The 16,337-nt window shown below is 39.9% G+C and overlaps 1 protein-coding gene across 1 annotated transcript in view; it reads left to right on the forward strand.

Moving 5' to 3' along the window:
- Positions 1-16,337, forward strand: part of C2H8orf34 (chromosome 2 C8orf34 homolog) — a 161,585-nt gene that overhangs the window by 51,877 nt on the left and 93,371 nt on the right. Inside the window, exon 5 of the mRNA XM_075705998.1 lies at positions 11,043-11,071. Within this exon, the coding sequence (XP_075562113.1) occupies positions 11,043-11,071 (29 nt within the window). The remainder of the gene's footprint in view (positions 1-11,042; positions 11,072-16,337) is intronic.

Below are 16,337 nucleotides of genomic sequence, written 5' to 3' on the forward strand. Positions count from 1 at the left end.
CTGTTCAATTATAAAGTGGGGTTTATATGGCCGGGATATCACTGTTACTTCAGTTATAAGTATCTTTTTCCTACAGATGTTAAATTTTTAATTACCTTTGTGGAGGTATTTGCCATTCTGATCTAGCCTGCTCTGAGTTCCGGGATGAGAATCGCTTTTTGAGTTACAGTGTCCTTTTTTGGAACATTTGGCTTGCTAAAAGTTTCCATAATGCTATTGCAGAACTGGGGTTTGTGTGACTGTCATCTCAGCTACGGTACTTTCTAGTTTGTAGAGGAAGGGGGTTGGCATTCAGGGTGTAGCAGAAAGGTGAGCTATGACTCTGGCTTTGGCTACTGGCCGTTGTGGGCTACCCACCTTAACCAACCTACTGTAGTGTACACCTTTCCCTAAAACCAAGAGTTCGGAAAGATTCTGCAGTGTTGATTATTCTCTTCTGAGATGACCTTGGCCTAGGAGAGTTTCTGGGACATCATATTTGGTATTTGCATTTTGTTTCTCTCTGTTGGCCTAATTCATTACTCACCAAACCTAATCCTGAAACCTGTATTCTCCATTGGAGCCACTCAGAAATTTGGATATAGAAATGCTGCAAGTCTAAAGCACAGATTCTTTTACTGGGGATTAATTATTTTTATTTTTTTTAAAGCCACCATGGGGAGGAGAGATTAAATCCGTGTTTCCTAGATAGTGACTATACTGATGTATAGTGTGCTGATATGTTAATGTGTGGTGCCTTATAGATGACACTGTTTCCCTTGTTCTTATATAGCTAGATGCTGGGAGAAGTATTATCCTAATTCAAGATGGATACCACTACAAAAACTTGATACATAGTTGTTTCATAATATGAGGACATATGCCCCTCATTGGCAAGAACTCTGAGGTTTCAGTTTGGTATGCCTTCACAGAAAATCTCTGAGTTAGTGGAGGAAATATGTCTAATTTTGAAAGCTGTAAAATGACTCAATGTAAGTAAAGGAAATAATATAAGAATGTCTATTATGACAGTCAATGACAAATCTATTATAAAGTTGCTATACAGGAATGACTGAGCTGGTTTGGTTCTCGTGTACGTATTTTCTGGGGGAAATGCTTTGTTTGGTGCAACCAGAGTAACCATTTTATGTCCTTTATAATCCAAGGATGGTGTGAAATAAATAATTTCAATTTACCTTATGTTTAATACATGGTGCAAACAGGCACAGGGGTGAGAATTTACTATGCTGCCAGCTGCAGTATGTCATGAGGTTTTGCCATGGGAAATGCAAGTACGTCTGAAATAGCCCGTCCCATCTGTGAGGGAACATATGCTTCACCTGATTTACAATGGGTAGGAGAATGCATTGGGACAGTTAACTGCTGGGCAGTTGATACATGATATAGTATTCCTGTGTTCCTGCTCAAAGCTGCGGTGTTAATAATGGTAGAATAATAATGCTGTTTCTGTCCTGGAGTTTGTTACAGAACCTGTGATGCACTGTGTGGTTGGCAGTCCAGCCATCCACAAGTTCCCTGGCCTAGACAGATCCTGAGTATGAATTTTGTCAAGTTAGTCAGAGTTGCACTGGGGTTGTCTTAGTACGTCTAAACACTGTCAAAACCTGTATGTCAAATCTAGAAGGCTTTGTTTGGCAAGTAGGAAAACTGGCTATTGGGAGCTCTGTGGCCATCTTCTGGATGTTTAGGAAAATGCATAAGCTATTTGCTGCCATTGAGCTGAGTAACGGTAGTCTGGCATACATTAAAGTAGTAGCATTTTAATTTCTTATGACTAGGTACACATTAAACTTGTCAGATGTATGTTGTGCATTTAGAAAACTGTAAGTATTTAAAAAAAAAATCTCAACTGATTTCTATTTTGTGTTATTTCTTCCTATAATTATTTAAGGACCACAAATAAAAGCAAAAAAGGCAGATGCCCCTGAAGTACCATTATTATCAGAACACCTGTTATGTAATTTCAGATGTGTATAGCATATGAAGATATATGAGATATCACCAGGAGACTTCCCAGCCTGGTACGGCCCTCAGACTACTACCCCTTACTGCTTTTCCACGTGGGTGGTGATGAAGTTGCAGTGTGTAGCCCAAGGGTGATTAAAAGAGACTTCAGGGCCTTGGGACGCTTAGTGTGGGAATCGGGGGCACAGGTCATCTTTTCCTCCCTCCTTCCAGTTGTGGGAGGTGACATTGGTAGGAACAGGCAGATCCAATCTCTTAACACATGGCTCTGAGGCTGGTGCCACCATCATAACTTTGGGTTCTTCGACAATGGGATGGCCTACATGGCACCAGGCTTGCTGGTGACAAATGGGAGCCTCCTTTCTCAAAGAGGAAAGAGGGTCTTTGCACAGGAGCTTGCGGGGCTCATTGACAGGGCTTTAAACTAGATGTGAAGGGGGAGGGGGAACGTACTAGGCTTGCCTGTGACAAGCTGTGGGATGGTACGCTATGGTTAGAGGGACGGGGTGCTACTGTGAGCCCTCAACCTGTTGCACAGAGGCATGATGGGGACACTGCAGCACAGTTGAAGTCTGACAGAGATGAGCCGGGGGCTCCTGAGATAGTTAGACCTCACAAGGAAACCTTTGTGAAACACCCTAAGGGAAACAAGGGATGTTCCACTAAGAAGGTGACACGGCCAACAGCCCAGATGAAATGCCTCTACACGAACGCACGCAGCATGGGGAACAAACAGGAGGAGCTGGAAGCTGCTGTGCTACTAGGCAGCTACGACCTGATTGCCATAACTGAAACCTGGTGGGACGAATCCCATATCTGGAATGTGGCTATTGATGGCTACAGGTTCTTCAGAAGGGACAGGCGAGGAAGGAGGGGCAGAGGCGTTGCCCTCTACGTAAAGAAATCAATACAGTGTGAAGAGCTGTCCCTGAAGAATAGCCACGAGCAGGTCGAAAGCTTATGGGTAAGAGTCAGAGACAGAGGCAACAAAGGGAACCTTGTGGCTGGTGTCTACTACAGGCCGCCTGATCAAGGGGAGCCTGCTGATGAAGCCTTCTTTCTCCAGCTCCGGGAGGCTTCACGCTTGCAGACTCTTGTCCTGCTGGGGGACTTCAACCACCCCGACATTTGCTGGAAAAGCAACACGGCGAGCTGTAGGCAATCCAGGAGATTCCTGGAATGCATAGGCGACAACTTCCTAAGCCAGGTAATAGACACACCTACCCGAGGGGACGCGATAGTGGATCTGATGGTCACCAATGCAACTGAGCTCATCGGTGATGTCAAGACTGGAGGCAACTTGGGCTGCAGTGATCACGCATTGGTGGAGTTCGCGCTCCTGAGGGACATGGGAAAAGCGAGGAGTACAGTCAGGACCCTAAATTTTAGGAAAGCAAACTTCCAGCTCTTCAAGGAGTTAGTCAGAAGGACCCCCTGGGAGACAGTCCTCAGGGACAGGGGAACAGAACAGAGTTGGCAGATCTTTAAGGACACCTTCCATTGAGCACAAGAGTTATCAGTCCCCAAGTGTAAAAAATCAGGCAAGGAAGGTAAGAGACCAGCATGGCTGAGTCGAGACCTGCTGGTCAAACTAAAGAGTAAGAGGGAACTGCACAGGCAGTAGAAGCAGGGACAGGTGTCCTGGGGGGAATACAGGGAAACTGCCCGGTTGTGCAGGGAGGACGTCAGGAAGGCCAAGGCGAGGATGGAGCTGAATTTGGCAAGGGATGTAAAGAGTAACAAGAAGGGCTTCTACAGGTATATCAACCAGAAAAGGAAGGTTAAAGAAAGCATACCCCCCTTGATGAACAAGAAAGGCGAACTTGCATCAACGGACGAGGAGAAGGCTGAGGTACTCAACAACTTCTTTGCCTCGGTCTTCACCGGCAACTTCTCTCCTCACCCCTCCTGAATGGATGGACCACAAGATAGGGACCAGGGGGGTAAAGCCCCTCCCACTGTAAAGGAAGATCAGGTTCGAGACCACCTGAAGAACCTCAATGTACACAAGTCTATGGGACCTGATGAGATGCATCCCAGAGTCCTGAGGGAATTGGCTGATGTAGTTGCCAAGCCACGCTCCATGATATTTGAAAAGTCATGGCAGTCAGGTGAAGTCCCTGCTGACTGGAAAAAGGGGAATGTTGTGCCCATCTTTAAAAAGGGAAGAAAGGAGGACCCTGGGAACTATCAACCTGTCAGCCTCACCTCTGTGCCTGGGAAGATCATGGAACAGATCCTCCTAGAAGATATGCTCAAGCACATGGAGGACAGGGAGGTGATTTGAGACAGCCAGCACGGCTTCACCAAGGGCAAGTCCTGCCTGACCAACCTAGTGGCTTTCTATGAGGGAGTAACTGCATCAGTGGACAAGGGAAAAGCAATGGATGTTATCTACTTGGATTTCTGTAAAGCGTTCGACACATTCCCCACAACATCCTTCTCTCTAAATTGGAGAGATATGGGTTTGATGGGTGGACTGTTTGATGGATAAGGAATTGGCTGGATGGTCGCATCCAGAGGGTGGTGGTCAATGGCTCGATGTCCACATGGAGACCGGTGATAAGTGGGGTCCCTCAGGGGTCCGTACTGGGACTGGTGCTATTTAACATCTTCATCAATGACATAGACAGTGGGATTGAGTGCACCCTCAGCAAGTTTGCAGATGACACCAAGCTGAGTGGTGCGGTTGACACACCAGGAGGACGAGATGTCATCCAGAGGGACCTGGACAAGCTGGAGAGGTGGGCCTGTGTGAACCTCATGAGGTTCAACAAGGCCAAGTGCAAGGTCCTGCACCTGGGACGGGGCAACTCCTGATATCAGTACAGGTTGGGGGATGAAGAGATTGAGAGCAGCTCTGCGGAGAAGGACTTGGGGGTACTGGTGGATGAAAAGCTGGACATGAGCCGGCAATGTGCGCTTGCAGCCCAGAAAGCCAACCGTATCCTGGGCTGCATCAAAAGAAGCATGGCCAGCAGGTCGAGGGAGGTGATTCTGCCCCTCTACTCTGCTCTGGTAAGACCTCATCTGGAGTACTGCGTCCAGCTCTGGGGCCCTCAGCACAAGAAGGACATGGCACTGCTGGAGCAGGTCCAGAAGAGGGCCACCAAAATGATCGGAGGGCTGGAACACCTCTCCTACGAGGCCAGGCTGAGGGAGCTGGGGTTTTTTAGCCTAGAGAAGAGAAGGCTGCGAGGAGACCTCATTGCGACCTTCCAATACTTAAAGGGAGCCTACAGGAAGGATGGGGAGAATCTTTTTAGCAAGGCCTGTTGCGACAGGACAAGGAATAATGGATTTAAACTAAAGAAGAATAGGTTTAGACTAGACATTAGAAAAGTTTTTTACACTGAGGGTGGTCAAGCACTGGAACATGTTGCCCAGAGAGGTGGTAGAGGCCCCATCCCTGGCAACATTCAAGGTCAGGTTGGATGGGGCTCTGAGCAACCTGATCTAGTTAAAGCTGTCCCTGCTCACTGCAGGGGGGTTGGGCTAGATGACCTCTAAAGGTCCCTTCCAACCCAAAGCATTCTATGATTCTATGATTCTATGTTGCGAATTTTTAAGCTACTGTAAAGCACACCAGGAATAATTCAGCAGGCAGAGATTTTATGACTTGCCATTTCAAAAAGACCTGAACTCAAATGGTGCCTACTGTTTTGAAAATTAATTTTATGCTGTTGAATTGAGAGCATTGAAGTCTAAAAATCACTCTTCAAAGAGGAATAATAACACTGAGTGGAGAGGCATTAGGCACTGGGTTAATTGTATTTGTTGCAGGCGAGCAGCAACAAATAAAACTCTTCTGCTAAGAACTACATATGAAAGAGCTAGGCAGTTTTAAGTCTCATGGAATTGTTATTAACAATGTTCATTTTTCTTTTGAAAGACAGTTCATTTCCTGGTAAGGTAGAAATTAAGCAGAATGTCCTAAGCAGAAAGTCTTTTCTTTACTGTGGAAGACACTCATTCTAGACTCAAAAGGGATTTTATTTCCTTAAAACATGGTGCAGACACATTTTGGGAGGTGGCTTTTTCATCAAAGAAGATGCTGTAATGCTGTGATGATCATCATCTTTATTTCTCCATTCTTACCATTGTGCTGCTGCAGATTGCTGAACGGATAGAAGATTGGAAACAGAAATCTAAGATAACTGTGTAAAGAATGGTTTTGTATATGTATGGGCAATTTAATAATCCATGCTAATTTTAAAAAAAGACATGACAAACAACTGATTTAATATTTTAGGTATAAAAAAACTGTAACGTACATGGCTAATACAGTGAGATATGCTTTTGGGCAGCCTGATTAATGTAGGCATGATAATAGTAATTAAAATATAATAAGTATTAATAAGTTGCGTTGTTATTATATTGTCTGGTAGTCATGCTTCATTTAATACTAGTGTGCCAGACCTTTTTTGCAATCACAGGGTACCTTGTTCTTCCAGTTCTTTTCAAAAATCAAGCTATTCACTGGATGAAAGTGTTCCAGTTGAGAGAGGCTGTGCTAGCATAAACAGCCCCACTCCAGATTTGTTGCTGATCAGAGATGGCAGTAGTTGTGGCTGTGGAGCATTTCTGAAGGACTGTGAAAACATGTTCAGACCAATTACTTTATTGTTCCAGCACCCTTACGGCACAGAGGGTCATTACACTCAAAAGTAGAAACAAGTGCCCTGAATCTGTCTGTGTAATTCACCAGACAGCTGAGTGGGCTGCGTACTTGTGATGCCTGATCAAAATTCAGCACCCTTAATTACTTATAAAAGGGAGGATTTTTAAAGACATAGAATTGGCAGTTAGGTGTCTAACTAATTCCCACTGTAAACCTTGTCTGTGAGCCTTAGCTGATGGTGGCAAGCAAACCTCTCACCCCATTAGTCAGAACACTTCACTTTCTCATTGCAAAAAGTAAGAATGGTAGGACTATTGTATAGTTGTCAATCATAGTATGATATAAAACTGTAGCAAATGTTGTCTACGGGAAACAGCTGCTGTGAGAGAAAGGGTAAAGCCATACTCATTTGCTTCTGAAGGATTTGCCTTTGACATCAGAAGACCTTCCCCAACAAAGGGAGGAGAACTTTTTCAACAGTCCCCTTCTTACCCGCTGCTCAGTGACTTGAGGCAGAGCAATGATGAAGCAGCCCTAAAACTTCCATTCTCTGTGTTCACCATCATGCAGTGTCGGGCTTTAAATGCTTTAATGTGACAGAAGTCAGAAACAGTTGTTCCTAATAATTTATATTCCAACAAAGCCATTGGATTCCCGCTTGAACAAAATTGGTGTGCCAGTTTTTCTGGTATTAGAACTTTTTGGTGATTAGGAGTAAGTTGTGATGAAAAGGGATACAGTTTGAGGAAGTGACTAAATTGTTAGGTAAAAAGTTTTTAGTGTATGGACATTTTGGCTACACTTATGGATGTTTTGCCTAAACCTGAAACATAGCTGTTTCCATTTAAAGTAGTTTCATGGAACGGGCTGTCCATTTGTCTCTAGTATTCTGTGAGTTTTACAATGGCGTTTTCCTATTTAGAATATATAAAAAATAACATTTACTTTTGCCTTTTTTACATTGTGTGAAAGCTGCAGAGAAAAAAATGAAAGTAACTATACAAGGTAGAGAGAGCACAGCCAATTATTTGTTGTTAAATATACAAAACAAGTGAAAAGAGGGGTTTCTGTTCGAAAAACACTGATTTCTGGATATTAGCAATTACATGAGCTGGACATAGCAACCATTGTTACCATTACTTTGTAGAAATTCAAGTTTTTTAAATTGTCCATGTATTGTCCAGGTAATGATGATCTTGGAGATCCTTTCCAATCTTAATGATTCCTGGTTTTTACTTCATTATAAATGATCCAGCCACCAAGCCAGGAGGCGTGGGGTTGCTACTTTACCCTTAATTGGTTTAGTGGTGGACTTGGTAATGTTAGGTTAATGGCTGGACTGGATGATCTTAAAGGTCTTTTCCAACCTAAACGATTCTGCGATTCTATGATTACTTGAAAATAAAGTAGCTGACAGTAACCTATTTGACTGCCAGAAAGTCAGGAGTTGCTAAGGGTTAAGAGAATAACAGAAATCCTAAATACTCCTGGATGATAATTATGAATATCTCTAGTTGTGTTCTCAGGATTCTGGATTAAGGTGTTTTGGTTTTTTTAGTGTTATGGTAATATATGCAATGGGTTTAATTGTTTGAGTAACTACTTTGTGAAAAATGGAGGCCATATTATTCCACCTAAGATCTGCACCCAAAAAATCACCTCACTGTTGTGATTTTCTGTCTACTGCAGACAGGGTGCAGGTCCCCCCTCCTCTCAACTTCAGCCGTGATACTTTGTCAGTTTGGAAACTGCAAAAGAAAATTGGTAAGAGTGGGCACACACTAAGTGTGTGGTGCAGTAGTGTCTTGGAAGAAAATGAGAAGGTTTTTTACACCCACCTTTTTATGGGTTTAATTTATCCCAGTCTCTGCTAATGGAGTTGTATTAGCAGTAACTAATGGAGTTTTGTTAATGTTAATGGAGCTGTGAAGCCATAACATAAAGATCTGCATGACTGACAGTATGGTAAATCCCACCTCCAGATGAATCACCATGCCAAGATTACTGTAACAAGCTCCTTAAGAAATTTCTTCCCAAGAATCCTTTTTATTTTCTCTTTATACCACATCAGAGAGGTAAAAAGAGTTTGCAGGTTTAATTCTGTGATTGCAAAGACAAAAGTTTTCTAAACTTTTAAAATATTATTTTGGCAAGATGTCCTCAGAAACTGCTATCTCTCTGCAGGCTATCTAAGAAATACAGTTAGTTTTGGTGTTTTGCTACTCTTTGCAATTTAGTAAAGAAGAAATTTGAGGCATTCTGGTCAGTTCAGTTACTCAGCTTAGTCTTCTCTAAATTCAGAGTAAATTCTGGGGAACCGATGGGACTTACACAAAAAAGCATTTTACTAAAAGCACTCCTTTAGATTATGGATGATTGTCAATTTTATGTGCTTATATGTAACTTAATCAGAGAAGTTAGTAGAGCTTTTTGTGTGAGGCGTATAGTTGTATGTACAGTTTTCCCTGTTTGCTATTTGGTACTGAGCTTTGATTAGCGACATAGGCAGTTGAATAGTAAAAGCATTTGGCATTTTTTGGAATGGACTCTTGGAAATGGCAGGGTTACCTTTTGTAGTTTCTTTTGCTGTACTTGAATAGAAATATTTTTAACAAGTCAGTCAACACAGGGCAAATTTGCTCTTGTGTCCACTTCCAGGTTTCAAAGACCCATTCACAGAGCATCTGTGAAAGCAGAAGAAAAGGAGACCAACCTCCAATCTGAGGAAATAAACTTGTATCAAAACAAAATGAACTGTCTTAACATTATGAGAAATAGCTGAGAAAAGATAGTTTGTCTTTTTAGAGAGAGCGTTTGTGGTTGTAAAATGGATTGACCTTGGTAATGCAAAATACATCCAATGTGATGGTTGATGGAAATCAGGTTTTCAAAGTTGAGATAAAGAGAACTTTGAATTATGTTTTTACTACCTCCAAGAGTGCAGTTATATTCTCTAGTGAATGCCCATTGGGGACTGAAGAAATTCATAACACATTAAAGTCCCGTTGAATGGTTCAGGTTGGTGCAACCTGCTGGTTATACTGTATGGACATTAGTGTAGTGTCTGGGTTAAATACAAGTCTGAAGTTATTAAATGGGTTAATTGCTGTGAGGGATAGAAAGGTTAGGCAAAATGGGTCTTTTTCAATACAATTACTTTATAACTATTCAATCACTGAAAATATTCTGTTAACTCCTGGCATATTTCCTATGTGTTGATCAGGTCTTAAAATTATAATTGCAGTTCTCCTAGCACTTCACTGTTTTAAAATCAAAAATCAATATAAGGAAGTCATCTGTACTCAGATTTAGTCATATAGAGTTAATGATTAAAAGCTCATAAAACCCCAAAGAATTCATGTAGTTATGGTATACTAAATAGTAAGAAATAAAATGTCATGGAAATAAGCTTATACTGCTGCAATCTTTAGTGTGATTTTAGGTAGAATAACTCTCCGCTCAGCTGATACGACATATTTTGCAATATCATCTCTTGCATTCCTTCGAAGAAGTTGTCTTGATAACATGTTATGAATCAGAAAACAATTTTCAAGTGTGTGTTCTTCATATGCATGGGTACTTCTCCACTTTATTTTCACCACCCGGAGATGCTTTTCTTTGGTTTTTGAATTGAAGTTCTAACCTGGAAATGTTTCTTATCAAACCTCATAGGAACCTGGGAAATGCTTTGCTTTCAATACATCAGGATTTTCAACATTATAGCATTAAATGTATGATTACTTGATCTCCCCATGTGACATGACTGAGGTGTGTAGATGTGTTAAAAATTCTGAGACCAGCTGTGCATATTTATGTGCTACAGGATAGTCGTAATTAACAGAGTTAGATGATGTGATGGATGCAAGTATAGGAAGGCCTCAGGCAGGCATCAGCAGAAGGGACAAGAGCAAATAAACAAGTTCTTTTTCAGAGGGTTTAGAAAAAATGTTTTGCATTCTATTCTGAAATTCTCCTCTCTTTAAGTTCCGTCTGTTTTCATAGAGTCATTTCTACACTGAACCATAGAGAAAGACAGAAGTAGTCATGTCCATGTTGCCCTGTAATTGCAGCATGATGTTATGCATGCTGGACAGGGTGAGATTTGCATAAAAATGTGTCCATATGTAAATATTATGTTGCTGGTTTAATTTTAGAAAGTAGGTAGAAGAATTATATTTAAGTTGGTTGTCACTTTACTGGCACATCTGCTGTTTCTGTTTCCATAGTTTTTTGAAACTCACTTTGATAATATTGCAGCCGAGCAAAGTTAAGAGTAGATTGTTTCCAGGCAATTTTACTAATGGAACAAAGTATGATACATTGTATGGTACAGCAGTGTGCAGAGAACAATATGTAAAATTTGCAGATTAAACCTTACTTTTACTTGCTGTAGTAGAAGACATTTTTAGAAAGAATGTTTCTAAATCTTTTCTTTTTTAATCTGTTTTGTTTGCAGGCATTGCTATTTCTGATGAACTTGATAAGGTAAGTACAAAAAGACAGATGATTGAGATAATTTTAGGCAATGAGGGCTGCATCTCCCTGTCCTGGCATACACACTTCAGTTCTCTTCGATTCAGAGGAAGTTTGGGTATGGAAAGCTACATGGGTAAGTACAGAACATGTTGATACATTAGGAGCTTGATCCAGGATGGGCTGTCAGCTATGGAAAAAAATCTCACTGAGTTTAAGCGACTTTTAATGAGGCCATGGAAATGCTTTTGATATTGATACCATCTTTGCTTAATATAGTCTGTTGGGTTACTTTGTACTTTTAGAAACATTTAGTTTTAAATACCTTTTATTCATGAAGTCATGATTTGTGAGAATATTTAGGAATAATTTTTGCTTCCTAAATTTGATCAGGAATGCAGAGGGCATAAAGGTCAGTCTTTACTTCCTTGCTGAATGCAACAATGATCTCTTCTGTTTTGACCCTTTTGATATATTACATGGTTAACATGAATTTTAGTTTTAGCTGTAATGAACTCTATGCTGAAAGAGTAATCAAGCTAATTTTTCAAAGTTCCAAAGGAAACAGAACACATTTCTCTTCCCCAATCTCACCAGTGAACAGCAGTACACTTCTAGTGCCAAGAATCATGGGTTCCGTTCTTGGTGTCAGAAACCATTGCTATCGGGGAAGTAGGATCAAAAGGTATATAAGACACAGGAATAATGCCTAATATAGGAGACGGGTTTTTAAATACCTTCCCTTTCTCCTGGTAAAATGAGGGCATGAACCTTTCTGGCATAAATGCATGTAAAATATCTCCACTGGGTTCTCCAGGAAAGGCCAGTTAGACAAGATTGATCACTGTTGCCATGCAGTCATGTGCATATGGGGCTGCCATTTCAAAACCATGGCCTTTACTTATCATTTTGCCCTTGATCTTGCTTTATTTTGTTGTTCCTATTAAGAGTATAACAGTTTCTAAGTCTTCCTTCCTACTATTTCCTTAACTGTGCTCAGAAGTGATGAGAAATACAATTAGAAAGTCCTTCCGTTAGAACCCTTACCTTTAAGAATACTTATGAAGATGTCCTCTTCATTTGGTTTTGTTTGTTGAAAAAAACCTATGAAATACTGGTGGTGGGAGGAAAAAGACATTTTGGGGTAGAGCCTGTTATCACGTACTTTTTACATATATTTTTTAGGAGATAATTCTGTGTTAATTTTTTTTAAATGGTGATAGATTATTGTTCAAAAACATTCATGTTTTTTAAATTTAATTATTCAGTGTGAAAACTGAGATGGGGAGCACCACTGGTGAGTTTCCTCAGTATCCAGTCTGAGTGAAGAGTTAATTTTCTTTTTGTTACCATATACTTTATGATTTAAAATTGGAAGGTGGTGGGTTTTTTTAAATAAAACTTGACATTATGCTATGTATGTTCAATAGCATACATTACCTGACACCTTTACAATGCTGCATCTGCTTTAATATCTGTTTCTTATGAGGACAGGTAAATTGAATGTTCTTGACATCAAAACTTATTTGGAAAATGAATAAAACCCCAAACAATAAAGCTCTTAACATGCTTCCTTTGTGCAGCATTGCTCAACAGGCTTCCAGGGTAGAGTTACAGAAGTTAATTTTTCGTCTCCGTGAGCTTTAGTGAACTTCACTTCTGTTTCTTGTTTTGCCCCTTAAGGATTTTTAATGGACATAAAGACTAGTTCTGTGTTAAGAAATTAAGCATAGCCAGGACCAGTCTGTGGAATCCTGCCTCTTAGGAATGATCCCTTACATGAGCTAATTCCTGATATATTCCTGTGACTTGTTTCTAAGTGTATTATTTGGCTTGGGCCAAAAGCAACTGAAGACTATCGGCTTAATGGCTTAATATTAGGCAGAATTTGGTTCCACTTCACCTGAGCATGTTCCCAGGTGATATTTATTTTTTAGGTATAAAGGTAGTTAAGTTCATTGTAATTCTTTTCCCAGAAATACATGTTGATACTGTAGCTTCCTTATCTAGGCTGTGGCAGCACCGAATCATTTTTCAAACCGCATTCATCTGTGGTTTGGATTAACCATTTAACCCTTAAGGTACACGTCAGGGGTCTAGAACAGCATGCCCAAACGTGGCATTGGAATCTGTTATAACGTTGGCATTACACAGATGTCATGAGAGACATAAAGCTAAACACAATAATAAATTCTTCTATATGCTCTTCCTTGCTTTATTTTCCTGATGATCGGGAACATTCTTGGGGATTAGGACAGAGCCCATAATCATGCTGTTTTATCTGTGCTTTAGATTATGAACTCGGAGAAAACAGAGAATGCATGTGTATGTTTCTTTATTTTTGTTTTCCCTTGTGTAAGTATTTTTTAAAAAAATATTTCTTTCTGGCTGCAGTAACCTCTAGCTGCCTTTGTCAGGGGAGTACTTGATCAGTACTGTTGGTTGATGTAACTCTTCCTCCAAGTAATCCAGTTAATTAGGTAGTTGCTTAGTTACTTGAGCATTTGGATTTGGAAAACCAGTTTGCTCTGAATTACAATCACTTTTGTGGAAGGGTGTTTCATTTAAAAGGATTCTTGTCAAATATCTGCTATTATTAGCTTTGTGCCAGTACTTAGGGCTTCAGTCCAAGACAGAGGTAGAGAAAATACAGGCAGACAAGGTCAGTCAAAATGGAAGCTTTCAGTCTGATACAGTCTAATAAAATTTCACTGTTTACTGATGTAATTGAAAAAAAAAAATCCTAAGATTACTGCGATTAAAACAAATTTATGGTATAGACTCCCTCCTTTTTCATCTCATTTACTTCAGACTTGCAAAGTTTGGTGTTCAGTCTCTCTTGATGATTCAGACCACATCTATAGGCCATGGAAGCAATGTAAAATCAGCAACTGGCACTGCTTGTGTAAGGAAAGAAAATGAGAAGTGATGCCTTGTGACTCACCAATTTTAAGGCTAAAGCACAGAGTTAATATAATACAAATTTCTGAATTGACTCACCTTCCTTACCACTGCACAGAAACTATGCATGAAACTGTGCGGTTTCTAAAGCTTCTCAATAATATGAAGAATTTTATGTACACAGGCAAAGAAGTTGAGCTAGGATGTTAGCCTTTCAGTGAAATTCACAGAATTCTAGTTTGGTTAAAAAATTGTAGATGAAAAAACACTGAATTCACTGTGAGTTTCAGGGTTTTTCCTAAGTCTGTTAGGACATTTCCCTGGGAAGGGAAGTTCAAATTCATGCAGAAGTATAGACTAGCCATACTGAAGCTCCAGTATTCTATGTGAATGCTCTGACCATGTGGCTTCTGATGGTGCGCCTCCTGTAGAATTTGCTGCTGCTGGAAGACCCTACTTGTGTTTATGTCACAAAATAAACTGTAATATGTGTTGCACTGTAGCATGTCTGCATTGTAAGATACATTGTGACAGAATGTAGCCAGGCTGCTACAATGCAGAAATAGGTTTAAAATGGGTTTATATGGTTGTACCTATTTCAGCATTATTTCTGAACCAGACCATGCAATATAAGGAGTCACATCCTTTACCTCTTGCCACAGTTGAAGACTGACTAAAATAATGTCATTCTAAAGCAATTTGAAAGGAGGCAGGGAAAGGTTCATTCCTCTTCTGGCTTTTGATTCTCTAAAGAACTCTCACTGAATGTTTTCCAAGCTTTTTTTTTTTTTTTTTTTTACTGCAAATACTAAGACTAGGAATATTTTCTTTTTAAATAGATGAGATTTTCACATAATCCCAATGTTCCATGGATTGGTGCTTTACTTAAGCTTCATGTCGTGGAGCTCTCACAGATAGGGTAATACCTGTCATAACATTGTGAATTTGTCTGGAATTCCCAACAATGTCTTTCAGTCACTTTAAACATCCATAATGAGAGACGGCTATGTGTTAGAGATCCAGAGTCAGTCTCAAGTGAAGATGATCTAATAATTCATAACAGATTTTGACCCTCAAGGTCAATATTAAAACATTTTTTTCTATGCTGTGTCTAGGGTATACTTTCTTCTTACATGTAGTATTATTACAATGGACAGAGGTTATAATTAATGAAATAGAGGAAACAACTACTCTTAAGTCATAAAAATAAACAAATTTCTGCTCACCCAGAAGTATTTCTCACTATGGAGGTTCCCTCAAAATCCATAACAGAAATTAGAAATACTGAGCTTTTTAAACTATGCTTAAATAAATGGATACACAAATGTTGTGCTCCCTGATAGGGGTTGCATACTGCAACCACATCTCAGCCCAGCGTGAAGATGAGATTCAGCTGTCCTCCAGTCTTTCCCTTCTTCTCCTGGTCTGCACGTAAAGGAAACTCAAGTGTGTCAAGGTGGTAGCCACTGATGTGTATAAAAAGTGGGTGACACCTGGACTACACCATAAAATAATCCTCTAGGTTCATTTAGTGCAGATTTAAATACCTACCTGTCCTGAAAATATTTCTGTGTACACTAATGTCACTGTCAATCTCTTCTGTTACTTATGAGGGAATATAAATTGGAAATCAGTTAAGATTCTAAGGTTTATATAAAAAAAAAACCCTATATAAACTTGTTTGAGAACAGAATACATCTGAATTTATTGAAGCTTTTGAAATAAGGTGCCAAATAAATGTCCTGGTGTTCTCAATAGAGCTGTCTCTGATTCTCCATTTACTGTTTTCACTGTGGCTGCTTATATAGTTGAAAGGAGGAGAATAAATCAGGTCACTGAAACTGTGGTGTACTAATTTAACAGGATTCAAAAAGGAAAGCAGGGTGATAAAGTGAGGCAAAGCATGACTATGTAATGTAAATTACATTTCTGTTAAGTAGAGTATGAGAGTGATACTTTAATCCCTAAAATGTCTAGGAAAAAAATCAGCATAACAAGGACAGACACAGCATTCATGGTTTACGTATTCATATGCTGATAGTGCAGTGTACAGTGTCAGGAAATACTTGTGGTACTGAAAAAAAGGGAAATTTTTAGGTGATTTTCATTTTCACTTATGGGACTGAAAGTTTTTAGCAAGATTGACACTGCAAGTTGTTCTAAGTTTAACTAGCTCCAGCAACCTTTTTTTATTAATTATTAGAACTTATGCTAGGGATAAAGGGAAGGGAGAAAATGGCTAGAGTAGCAGGAATAAACCTCAGAAGGGGTTAAACTACTGTAGGCACCTTGTGTAATGAAGGCATTGTGGGCAGTGGAATAATCTTTTTTCCTAGCTCATAGGCATGTGATGGTAGTCACACCTGTGACAAGTTAT

The sequence above is a fragment of the Pelecanus crispus genome, chromosome 2 (assembly GCF_030463565.1).
Source record: "Pelecanus crispus isolate bPelCri1 chromosome 2, bPelCri1.pri, whole genome shotgun sequence".
Lineage (NCBI taxonomy): Eukaryota > Metazoa > Chordata > Aves > Pelecaniformes > Pelecanidae > Pelecanus > Pelecanus crispus.